A 13409-nucleotide genomic window follows, 5' to 3' on the forward strand; every position below is an offset into this window, starting at 1 on the left:
AAATTTGAGGAAGTGCTTGGTTATGATATGTTGGAGAAATGAAGAATAGATGTCATAGGACTATTGTGTGAGACCTTGAGGGGGAAGGTCTACATTCTCACAACAATTGACTAATGTCACGTTAGGCAGAGGCTAGATTAGTCATGAGCAAGTAGCTTCTATCAAAAGCAAGGCTTTCTTGGTTAGAGCAACAAGTAATATAGACATACAGTGCAGTTAGAACCAATCTTTGATTCACATTAAAGCATATAATTGCGTTAACCTTTTATTTGGTTTGTTTGATATCATCAGCTTTTTAAGAGAAGTATAAACTCTCTCGATTTGTGGGACTCTACTAAATGTCACCTATTCACATGAAGAGACCGATGAAAAGTGGATAAAGTCCAATAACTGTGAAAATTGCTTGAGAAAAACAAAGGTATAAGAGACTCCTTGTTGCCATACAGTTACAAGATGTAGAAAATAAACTATCTTGCCAAAGCTGTGTCACCTGCACTCTGAGCAAAAACTTCATCTGTTCCACAATTATATCCTTGTGAGGGATATGACTCCTGATTTAAGATTTCTGTATCTTGCAACTTGGAAGCATTGAGCAGACACAAGGCAGCAGACTTGATCTGTTGATTGATCAGTGCCACATTTAGCGCCATCAAGTGAACTTCCCAAAGAAGTGTGGATACTTCTGACCGCACTTTGCAAGCTTGAATGCATGGTAGAATAGCCCAAAACTGAACCCCATCTTAAAACTGTGCAACAGAGAGACAAGAAAGGCTTTGCCCCAACGGATGTGATGGTGATAAGCCACGAGCTCCCCAAAAAGCACACACACAATGGATGCAACTGCAGAGTTTATTCCCAAAGCACAGACTGTACAAGAGGCTGATCCTGCAGCATAGAATCCACAGAGCAGAGAGAGGTTGCCAAGAAGCAATCCGCTAAATGGGCTCTTGACATTGTAAGAATTGGCATGGCAAATTGCATTGCTTCTTCTCTTCAAGCAGACCAGGCGCAACATTCCACATCCAGATTGTGCTTGTGTAGCTTGCTGGTCCCTTGAGGCTGGCATCCCCATGATGGTCTGAAACCATGACACGGCAAGCCGAAATGCTTTGCTGTATGTTCCAAGAAGAGAATATAGTTAGAGAAGGATAATGAAACAATAAATTAACTGATTCTTGACGTTGTCAATGCAGGAAGTTTTTGACATTTTCCCCAAACGCCTGAGTCCCCATTGCTCCAAAAGACACCATCAGGTCCTCCAAGGGAGATCCATGCCTCCCTTACAGGAGTTCATGATCTTAGCAGTAAAACTTCTTCTATCAGCCCCATGGCTCCCTTACAGAAGCTCACGATCTTAACACTAAAACTTCTTCTATCAGCCCACAGTCAATTTGCTTTTCATAAAGATGAATCGTTTCCCGCTGCATCTACAGCATGCATTTCCCAACATGATGAAACATGACCCATGGATTAATTGTTGCGCTAATTAAGGTAAAGCACTCTGCTGTTGCTACTTGACCAGATTTGATGAAGAACTATCATATGCATTTCAATGGTAGAATCTGCGTCTGAAAAAACATCAGTGCTGTCACCAGACAAGACAACAATGTTATCAACTCGGTAGATTTGTGTGCCTCTGGCCGTAAAGATGCTCATCCAGACACAAAAAGGAGATTCAAGATTTTGTGCACTTAAAATTAATTTCTCAAATCACCTGACGTTGAGACACATGCAAGTCCTCATTTCATGATCAGCTATTATAACAAATCAGGCGGGAAGGCCAATTGAGATCTGCCTTTCTTTCACGGTTGTAGTGGACTCGTAGTGTAATGAACGACTGACTCCCTTAAAGAAACAAGTGCAAGAATAGAGGCTTGTAGCTACCATCTGAAGCAATGCCAGATTAAAGCATCTGCAGGCTTAACAGAAGCAAGACAAGGAGATGAAACTTCATCATTATTACATGAGACACAAGGGCAAGAAGATGCAGTTCAACAAATAAAAGAAAGAGGCACCTAAATATGACGACCTGATCTGATGCTGTGATGGTGGCTACTATACTGGCACAGTATGACACACTGAATAATACGATGCTTTCATGTGCAGCAGTCCATGATCGTGCCCAATGGCACATTAATGTGATGCATCCAATTACTGTAATATGCTGTTATGGCGGTATGATGTTTTCACGTGTCACCAAATATTTGTAAAAGAATCACTGAGCAACACAGTGATACACTAGCAATGATGAGAGCAGAAAGCAAGCAGCATCACTGAAAATTGCTAAAGGATTATAAGGTATTGCCAAGGTGCCGTAACTCTTATTGAGCTATTATGAGCAATTACAAGAGACAGGCGCCCAGTAGGGGAAAATTAAAAGGGCAGAAGCATGGGTGAAAACTACCTGAGCAGACCCAACTCGGCCCTGCTGATCATCACCTCTTGTGAGGAAGACATGATGATGTGAACTGATGCCGCAGACTCTCTCTGTAGAAGGAAGCAGGAAAGGAAGATCAGACAAACGCCAGAGAATGGAAATAATTTGCTGCACTGCATACCAGCACAAAAAAGGTGATGGGTTCACGAAAAACCGTGGTTTAATGCCAAATGACTTGCAAAAAATTCAAAAAAAAAAAACCCCCTCCAAAATGTAGACGTGGAAGGTTTTAACCTTGGATATTACACACAAGTTTACTTATAATGAACGACAAACATATTACCATTTGATTCAAAAATCCCTCCAACATTGTGGAGTGAAGAAGCATTACGGGCTGGCTTTTATGAGCATGTAATACGCCTGATGGGGCTGCCACTGCATTATTCCGTAGTACAGCCATGTTCTCTCTATGCATCTCTCTGCATGGAGCTTAGCACAGACCATCCTATGCAACCATAAGCCCGATGAGAATGCTGCCATGGAAGATGTTGAGGTAATGATCTTCACATGCTTTGCTCAGAATTTGCAACCACAAGAATGCTGCCATGGAAGGTGTTGAGGTAATGATCTTGACATGCTCTGCTCAGAATTTGCAACCACAACATTGAAACGCAAGAGGGGCGAGATTGAGGGAGAGGATACACATAGCCAGTCCGTAGAGCAGCCGATTCAAAAATCGTCCCTGCATGAGAAGGTTGAGGATTCCTCAGCAGATTACAGTCACCGCCTGGAGGCTGACACTCAACAAGTCGTTGACCTATTGGTGGAGTCCTTGCGACTGCGCATGGAAGATAAGCTTGAAGGTAAAGCAAAGAAAGTGGTGCTTGATTCTAAGAAAGTCTATGCCAATGTCCTATGCTTCCATGACAGAGCCGTTTTGGCCTTCTTCACTGGGAAGCCACCCAAGGCTCTTGATGTTGCCACCTGGTTTAACACTATTCTGCGGACTAATAATGTTGTTGAGCAAATCTATTACGGAGGCAAAGGTTTTTTTGAGGTGGTATTCTCCACAACAGAAGCGGCAAAGTGAGTCTTGGAGCAGGGAATACATTTTTGGGGATTGGATATTGTGCATATTCGACCTTGGCAACCAGTGGATGTGTGTGCATGCGTACATGTGTGTCTCATTAAGAACTTATTTCTATCTCTCTCTCTTATTCAAAAACTATTGTCATTGAAAATCTCTATCTTTCTCTCCCTCTCTCATATGCGTGTGTGTGTGTGTGTGTGTGTGTGTGTGTGTGTGTGTGTGTGTTGGAAGTCCTAACACATGCACACACACATGCATACATATATGATTAGTTCGAAGAAGTATAACTATATTTTATATCTTATGAATATTAATATTACAACAACATGATTTCAAGTTAGCAAAGACTTACACAATGAGAGATCAAAATGATAGTCACACACACACACACACACACACACACACTCTCTCTCTCTCTCTCTCTCTCTCTCTCTCTCATTAAGCATATTGATTGAGCATCGAATTTATATTTGCTTTTACCAATCAATATCCCTTCTTGCCACCACAATAAATAATCTACAAATGTGCAAGCTTTAATAATTCATTTTTATTTTTTAACCAATGTTTAATGAGTTTTTTGCTAGGGCCATGTATAAAGAAAAATGTTTAGCGAGTATTTGAAATTTATGCAAATGTAAACATGTTTATATACCAACCCATGCTTATAAAAAAGAACTAGCATCTCATATTTGGAAGTAGAAAAACTTTCCCAATGTCGCCCATAGCAAAGCAAAGACTATGCCAATTCTTAGAGCAGATGCATTTTATTTTGTTGAAAAAATACAGATATGCCTCACTTGTTTAGTTATGATCAAATTTATGATAATCTTTTGATATCATTGTCTCTCAGTTTATGGAACAATAGTATACTTGCTAGAGGTTGATGTAATATAAATCTAGATCCAGATTGCTTGCAGAAATTATTTTGTATTATAACACAGAGAGAGAGAGAGAGAGAGAGAGAGAGAGAGAGAGAGAGAGAGAGAGAGATTTCTTGCAACACATGTTACAATTCAATGTAATACAAGTTCTATTGATCTGGAGTGCTTGCACAAATGTTTTCATATTGCAAACAAGAGAGAGAGAGAGAGAGAGAGAGAGAGAGAGAGAGAGAGAGAGAGTAAAGGTGGTGGTGAAGGTAGTGATGGTGTTGAGCTAGCGGTGGTGGTGGTGGTGGAACTAGAACTAGAGGTGGGCACATCTAAGGGTGGAATAAGTGAACTATGTGGAACAAGAATAAAAGGAGTTAGGGTTTTCCCTATCCCACTAGTCCATTCACACCTCACCTTCCCTCATGTACCCTTGCTTACATAGGGTTCTCATACTATGCTTCTAACAAGTAATGCATGTCAAGGGACGAAAGATTCATGACATACATAACACATGCCAAATCTTTGATATCTCCCCTCCCATATATGTGTATATAAAGCATACACACATACAAACAATGAGTGATGGTAGGGGATTGCCTCATTAGTCTTCATGGTCTGCATATGTTGAATTCATGATGCACACCAATAGATAATACTATGGATGAAGAAATGGTTGTACTTAAGGCAAATGATACTTGGGATTTTTTACCTTTACCAGAAGACAAGAAAGCTATTGGTTTCAAATTGATATACTAGGTAAATCATAAGTCCAATGGATCTATTGAGCATTATAAGATAAGGCTAGTTGGCAAAGAGTATGTCTATACCAATGGCATTGATTATGAGGAGACTTTTTCTCCATTGGCTAAAATGGCTACTATGAATGCCGTCATAGTAGTGGATGCATCAAAGGGTTGGACCATGCATCAGATGGATGTTAGAAATACCTTCTTTCATAGCAAGTTGTATGAAGAAGTTTATGTGGAGCAACCACATGGTTATGTGGATGTTAGTTATTCTAATTAAGTATGTAGGATTTGTAAGGCTTGATATATACTAAGGTAAGCACCCGTGGCATAGCATGACATGATTGCAAAATATCTTGTTAGAATTGGATTCTACACAACACAGGCTAATCACTTGCTTTAGGTATGTGAGAGTGATGAGGGTATAGTGGTCATTACTATATATGTAGATGACTTGATTATCATGGGTGGCAGTGAGACAAAGATCAAGCATATAGAGAGTCTTTTCAAGACTGAGTTTTAAATGAAGGAATTGGAAGAGCTGTACTATTTACTTGGATAGAGATGATTAGGACTCCAAAAGATATATGGTTATCAAAGAGACAATATGTTTTGGATATGCTAAAAAAGTATGATATGGCTGATTATAAGCTAATCTTGATACCTTGGGATATCAATGCTAAGTTTAGTGCACATGAGGGTGATCTGATTAAGGATGCCACTATGTATAGAAAGATTAGGTGACATTATTTATTTGATTGATCACTAGGCTAGTAGACCTAAACTACATAATTGGTTTGGAGGCTCACTTTGTGCAACATCTATGGCAACCATATGTGGGTGTAGTTCAATGCACATTGTGTTATATTAGGTCTAAACTTGACTATGCCTTATTCTATGCTATAGGTATATCATTGGACTTGCATGGTTATAAAAATGTAGGTTGGGCTAGTAGTATTCAGATAGGTCTACTAGTGGGCTTATGTTTTCCTTTGGGAGTAGTACTATTACTTGAAGTAGCAAGAAGTAACCTATAGTTGCACTATCTAGTAGTGAGGCAGAGTACAAGGGTGTTGTAGATGCAACATGTGAGGTAGCTTGGCTATGCAAGCTACTTGGTGATTTGGGGACACAAGTAGACAAGAAGGTTATCATCTACTATGATAACCTTAGTAACATTTAACTGCCCAAGAATCCAACGTATTATGCACACTACAAGGGAATGGGGCAATAGCGACGGCTGGCCATTTGCGACGCAAAAAAGAGGTGTCACTATGCCGGTCTGAGATTATTTTTTTTGAAAACCCGAGCGTAACATTTGTCGAGAAAACATTTGCGAGAAAGAATGAAAGAGAGAGCAAGAGAGATTAAAGCTTAGAGAGAGAGAGAGAGAGAGAGAGAGAGAGAGAGAGAGAGAGAGAGAGAGAGAGAGAGAGAGAGAGAGAGAGAGAGAGAGCTCATTACCATTGTCACCGCCGCCGCTGCTATACACGAAGAAGAAAGAGAAGTATGCAAGGGAGAAGGGAGGGAAGGTGCAAAGAGAAGGTACAAAGGGTTTCATCTTCAGGCCTTTGAGGTAGGTACATTGCCTCTTCTTGCTTTATTTTTGTGTTCTCTTGTTTTCTTTTTTTGTTTTTATTTGCAAAGAGATACATGGAAAGAGAGAGAGGGAAAAGAATGAAGGGAGAGGAAGAGAAAAAGAGGGAGAAAAGGAAACAAAGAGAAAGAGGAAGAAAGAAATGAGAGATTAAGGGAGGGAGAGAGGATGAGTGAGAGAAACAACGAGAGAGAGAGAGGGGGGGAGAAACAAAGAGAGAGGAAACAAAAAAAGGGAAATAGAGAGAGAAAGAGAGGGGGAGAGAAATAGAGAGAGGGAGAGGGAAGGAAGAGAGGAGGAGGAGGTAGAAAAAAAGGGTAAGGTAAAGAGAGGAAGGAGAGTGAAAAGAAGAGAGAGAGAGGGAGAAAGAGAGAGAGAGAGAGAGAAAATAGAGAGCAAGAGAGAGGGAGAGAAAAATAGGAAAACAATGAGAGAATGAGAGAGAAGGTTAATAAAGAAAAGTAAAGGGAGAGGGGGGAGAGAGAGATAAAGAGAGGTGGGGTGACATTTCTTTCAATATCTTTGTTTCTTAAGTTTTTTATTTTCTATCTTTGATTGTCTTTGCAATGAGATGAGTTGAGTGAGAGTGGGGAGGGAAGGAGGGAGAGAAATAGAGAGAAGAAGGGAGGGGAAGGAAGAGAGAGATGGAGAGAAATAAAAAACGGGAGACAGAGGGGCTTCATAAAAAAGTGTCAAAACCCGATCATGGCATTTTACAAGTTTGTAAACAAGCGAGAGAGAGAGAGAGAGAGAGAGAGAGAGAGAGAGAGAGAGAGAGAGAGGCCATCCACGAAGAGGGAGGAGACAAGTGTAAAGGAGAAGGAAGGAATTCCCAAAGGAGAAAAAAAATGAGAGAAGTACGAAGGGATTCTTCTTCAAGCTTTGAGGTAAGTGCATTATCTCTTCTCTCTTTGTTTTTCTCTTTTCTTTACTTCTCTCTTTCTTTTTGTTAATGAAGAGTGTATAGAGAGAAGAAGTGAGAGAGATCAACGTGTGCAAGGGAGATTGAGAGAGAGAGAGAAAGAGAGGTCGCTGCCACCGCCAATCCACCACAAAAAGAGAGGGGACAACTGCAAAGAAGGAGGGAACCATGAAGGAGAAGAAGAAGAAGGAGAGAAGTGCAAAAGGATTTTTCTTCAAGATTTGAGGTAAGTGCATTATCTGTTCTCTCTTTGTTTTTCTCTTTTCTTTAATTCTCTCTTTCTTTTTGTTGATGAAGAGTGTATAGAGAGCATTATCTCTTCTCTCTTTGTTTTTGTCTTTTCTTTACTTCTCTCTTTCTTTTTGTTGATGAAGAGTGCATAGAGAGAAGAGGTCAAAAAGAGAGGGGACAATTGCAAAGAAGAAGGAGGGAACCCGTGAAGGAGAAGAAGAAGAAGGAGAGAAGTGCGAAGGGATTCTTCTTCAAGCTTTGAGGTAAGTGCATTATCTCTTCTCTCTTTGTTTTTCTCTTTTCTTTACTTCTCTCTTTCTTCTTGTTGATGAAGAGTGTATAGAGAGAAGAAGTGAGAGAGATCAACGTGCGCAAGAGAGAGAGAGAGAGAGAGAGAGAGAGAGAGAGAGAGAGAGAGAGAGAGAGAGAGAGAGAGATCACTGCCATTGCCAATCCACCACAAAAAGAGAGGGGACAACTGCAAAGAAGAAGGAGAGAACCTGTAAATGAGAAGAATAAGAAGAAGGAGAGAAGCGCGAAAGGATTCTTCTTCAAGCTTTGAGGTAAGTGTATTATCTCTTCTCTCTTTGTTTTTCTCTTTTCTTTACTTCTCTCTTTTTTTTCGTTGATGAAGAGTGTATAGAGAGAAGAAGTGAGAGATATCAACGTGCGCAAGAGAGAGAGAGAGAGAGAGAGAGAGAGAGAGAGAGAGAGAGAGAGAGAGAGAGAGAGAGAGAGAGTTGCCACCGCCAATCCACCACAAAAATAGAGGGGACAACTGCAAAGAAGAATAAGGGAACTTGTGAAGGAGAAGAAAAAGAAGGAGAGAAGCGCGAAAGGATTCTTCTTCAAGCTTTGAGGTAAATGCATTATCTCTTCTCTCTTTTTTTTCTTATTTCTTTACTTCTCTTTTTCTTTTTGTTGATGAAGAGATATATAGAGAGAAGAAGGGAGACAGATCAACACAAGGGAGATTGAGAGAGAGGGAGAGAGAGAGAGAGAGAGAGAGAGAGAGAGGCTGCCACTGCCACTACCATTGCCACCGCATCCAATAAAAGAGAGGGGACAACTACAAAGGAGGAGGAAACCCCCAACCTCTGTCTCTTCTCCATCTTGCCCTCCTCGAGCTTGCATGGCAGGAACCAAGCAAGCATGTCCCCGTTTCTCGGTCATGGGAAGGCCTCATGCCAAAGCCCGCCACCTGGAGTACAAGGTGGAGCCTCCTCTAGTGCAGCAACAATAGGTGCTCCCCATAGAGCACAACGACCACCAGAGAAGAAGAGGAGATGGAAACCGGGTACTATCGCCCTTCGGGAGATAAGGAGAATGCAGTGCTGATACGAGCTTCTCATCCCAAAAAGATCTTTTCATAAGGACGTTATTCGGGAAGTCATGCAAGACTTGGAGCTGAAAGGGATGGAAAGATTTTGGGCACGAGTGCGAGACAGCCCACCAGTAGGAAGGTAGACTGCTGCAGCTATGACGATAGAAAGAAGAGCCTACATGATGTACTACATGTACCTTCTATTACCACAAATCTATTGTCGATTGGACAGATGGTAGAACAAAATTTGCAAGAATCTACTGTCAGTTGGATAGATGATTTCAACTGATACACATGGCTGTACATTTGGAAGTACAAGGATGAGGTACTCGATGTCTTTAAGCAAATGGGTTTATAAAGAGAAATGCAAGTCAGATGGTTCGTTGGAAAGGTATAAAGCCCAGCTCGTTGCAAAGGGATATGCACAACAATACGGCCTAGATTATGAGGAGACTTTCAGCTTGGTTGCCAAGATGGAAATGGTGAGAATAGTCATTGCATTAGCGGCTTCTAAGGGCTAAAAATTATGAAAAATGGATGTAAAAAATGCATTCCTAAATGGTGACTTGCTTGAAGAGGTATATATGGAGTAGTGTGAGGGTTATGTATACAACCTGAGGTGTATATGGATGCTAGCTAGCAACCTCGTCTATCATGCTAGATCCAAACACATAGAGATTCATTACAATTTCATCAGAGAAATGATACTTGCAGGACAAATTGATCTAATTCATGTGAAGACAAAAGACCAGGTAGCTGATATCTTTACCAAATCACTTGGTAAAGAGAAATTCGTTCATTTTAGGGATCTATTTGGAGTACAACAACTAGTCTGAGCTCAAGAAATGGAGTTTGAGAAGGGGGAGGATGAGCTTGATTCTTTTGATCTTAAAACACCTCCATCCATTGAGATTGAGGGTGAAGACAAGAAAGAAGAGATGGAAGATGACTTAGATGTAGGTAAAAACAAAAAGGAAGAAGTAGAGCTTAGAGATACTACCACTCCCTATATAAGTGTTTCTGGCTCCAACACCATGGTATAACTCTTATAGATGTCCAAATGCTCCCCCAAAAAGACTTGAACAAGTTTGGAATAAGCTAGAGTGAGCAGAAGATCAATGGGACTTATTCATACCTCACAGTCCTGACTATAATGAAAGCTTGAAGTGAAGCTCTTCTTCTTGGGCCTAACAAGTGATAAAAAAGCTCCTTGAGTAATACTTTTTTGAATTGATTATATTTAGCTTTTGTAATCACAAGCTCTTTTTCTTCTCAAGCCTAAGCAATTGATGAAAAAGTTCCATGCGAAATACCTTTTTGAATTAATTATATCTAGCTTTTGCAATCAAATGATTCAGTTAAAAAAAAAAAATCAGATACACAATTTTTAGACATTAGGTGTAGGTGACATTTGCAAATGAATTATGCAAGAATATTTAGTGCATATAGCTAGAAGGGTGGCAGGGCTGCATGCCCTGCCACCTAACTTTTTCCCCCTCTGTAAACCATCGCTATTTGCATCGGAAATTTACTTTGCAACCGTCGCTATAAGCGTCGCTAACCCAATTAGCGACGCAAATAGCGACGCTAGTAGCGAAGAATCGATCGCATTGCTAATAGCGACGCGAATAGCGATGACGGGGGTAATTTTTTCCATGAATAACTCCGTCGCTTTAAACGTCGCTATTGGGTCTATATGTTGTAGTGGCATAGAGTAAATGGCCAAACTCATACCCTTCCAATGAGACACATACCCAATTTTCTAATGATACATTGAAAAGAGCACATACAAATAAGAAAATTCCTTTGATAGTTGAGGTTTGAGGTACATCTAAAGAGGCAAATAAGCATGTCAATTCAACTTTTGAAGTTGGTCGTCCATTAAGAGTAGTAAATTAGCCCACATCTTTGGCTACAAGTATAAGGGTTGTACTTAATTCATGTCAAGGAATCAAGATCAGCATGATAACATTCCTTCAAACCATAGAGACGAGGAAGATTTTCATAGGCGTGATCCTTTCTACAAGTCTTTCTACAATTAGCCCAATAATGTGCATAATAGGATTGAAGTGCCAAATTAGCCCAATCATGAGGACCGTTAAGAAGAAATGAGATTTTCTCAAGGACAATCATATTTCCAAAGGCAACCATCGATTGGATAGCCTTCTTTTCATAAACTCTCATATGGGTTACACTAAATTTTTTGATAAGATACTCATAAATAAAATAGGCTGCTCCACTATAGAAGGGGAACTTTGTTGGCATTGCCAGCACCCAATGATCAAAGAGCCATGGCACCTAGGGTGGATATTCCCGTGATAGGAATACCTAGATCAACTAGACCATTGCGACTCATCCACATAGTGCTGCACCCATATACTTGGTAAAAGAGCCAATGGAAGAACCTTACATGAGTTCTTACATCGCTTTTGACAAGGAAGAATATCCTATCCTCACAGATTTAAGACCAACCCCAATGACGGTCTTGGGCAGAGGAAGAGGTCAAGGGATGGGGGGAACTCAACAACCTCTCATCTATTGGCCTTATGCCAGGCCATATTTCCTTGATATATTCTAAGAAAGAACAAGCTAACAAAGACGAGGTGGATTTGAGATGTCCAAGGTGTGGTGTCACACATCTATACATTGATTATCCTAGATGGAAACCCTCCACTACCTTGATAATTGTGCCTTTGTGCTACTCAAACTATTCAGCATAGAAGCACCAAATGATATTGCTCCAATACCCTTGAATGTAATGACTAGTGCCCAAGTGAAGCTTGCTGGTATCTCAATGCGATGATCCAATAACCTAGATGCATCATTGATAGGAAAAAAGAACAAAAAGAAGAGAGCTGAAGTGAAATTCCCTCTAAAAATAATAATTGTCACAATATTAACTAGGGGAAAAAAAGTCCTTGGTGTGGAGGTAGAAACATTTTCCCCAAAGACAAAAGAAAAGAGGAGTGCAAAAGTTCGAGAGTGCCTTGACATGAAACAACAATTGAAAATAGTGAAAAAGGTTACCTTGACCCGAAACAACAATTGGAAATTGTGAAAAGGGTTAGAAGTTGGTTGAAAGGAGCATAGACACATCTCCAAGATGTAGTGGAAAATGAACTCCATGACAATTTGAGCATGATCTAGCCTTCATATCCCACACATGTGGGATTAGAGGGGGATTAAATGTCGAAAGAGCCTCTGACCAAGAGCCAAGTGGAAATACAACTTAGATTTTGAACAATGGAGATAAATAATTAGGAGCAATAGGCAAGGAGAGATGGATACGAATCCACTCACCATATTAACCTCAACACCAATCTCCCTACCACTTGAATAGCCATGTAGGAATCATGAAGGGCACCATGGGTAAACACATATACCAAGCCTAACCCTAAACCATGTGCCGACAACTTTGTAAGTCAATGCATTCTGGGAAGACATAGAAATGCATGCCTTCTTCCAATCGTAGCATTGGGCAACACAAGCAAAAAGGGAATTGTTGACAGTGGGGAAGGGGTTAGAATCCTTAGTGATATGATTTTATAGGCCTAGGATAGCCCACCTACGAAACCAACTTATTTTGATGTCACGCTAGCCAACGGAACAAAAGTCACACCTTTTGGGGTATTGAAAAACCGGGCCAAACAAAATTGTGGGCATCCAATTCTCAGTGAGCTTTATAGTCATGAAGAGAGTTGATTATGATATATTGCTAGCTAGACCATGGATGAGGAATGCACGTGCAATCAAGGATTGGGGCAATGGCATAATGTTCTTTGGCAATCACATAGAGGTAGCTAGAATTGATGTGGACACATGGAAGACCTCGTCTCTTGACCTAGATGCCATCTCAGCTATGCTAAAAGGTGATCCTAAAACTATTCAAATTATGGACCACTCACAAAGTACATCCCTTATTTAGATGATGAATAAGATTTGGTGCACATCCTTGCAACTATAAACTTTCCCTACTTGAATGATGAGGATAACTATAACAAGAAACCAATTGAGTAAGCAACATAGCAAGGTAAGAGAGGTTAATGGACACCTCAAACAATGGCTTGTCCCTAGTCTCGATTGGCATGTTAGTTAAAGTCTAAACATGATGCGTGGCTTGAGCTATCTAGTACTTGTTAAGGAACTAGAGGTGATGAGAGCCCTAGAGTTTCTAAAGAAAGAGTTCAATACAATTTTAGTGCAAACTTGTCCAAAGGCACTTTCTAACAATGAAACTTTTGATGAAATAA

At 40.4% G+C, this 13409-nt stretch overlaps 1 protein-coding gene across 2 annotated transcripts; it reads right to left on the reverse strand.

Moving 5' to 3' along the window:
- Nucleotides 1-327: 327 nt before the first annotated feature.
- On the reverse strand, nt 328-3574 carry LOC148029945 (uncharacterized). 2 transcript variants are annotated; one of them, XM_087686229.1, is made up of 3 exons: nt 2721-3574; nt 2405-2550; nt 328-1112 (listed from the first exon to the last, which is right to left on the reverse strand). In XM_087686229.1, exons 1-3 carry the CDS (start codon nt 2850-2852, stop codon nt 650-652), a joined length of 741 nt encoding a protein of 246 aa, XP_087542355.1. In that variant the 5' UTR covers nt 2853-3574; the 3' UTR covers nt 328-649. The 2 variants fall into 2 exon arrangements, with proteins under 2 accessions (XP_087542355.1, XP_087542356.1); XM_087686230.1 differs by having other exon boundaries at nt 329-1112; nt 2405-2487.
- Nucleotides 3575-13409: the final 9835 nt, after the last annotated feature.

The sequence above is a fragment of the Lygodium microphyllum genome, chromosome 10 (genome assembly GCF_053477565.2).
Source record: "Lygodium microphyllum isolate KBCC chromosome 10, Lygodium_microphyllum_v1.1.10, whole genome shotgun sequence".
Taxonomy (NCBI): Eukaryota; Viridiplantae; Streptophyta; class Polypodiopsida; order Schizaeales; family Lygodiaceae; genus Lygodium; species Lygodium microphyllum.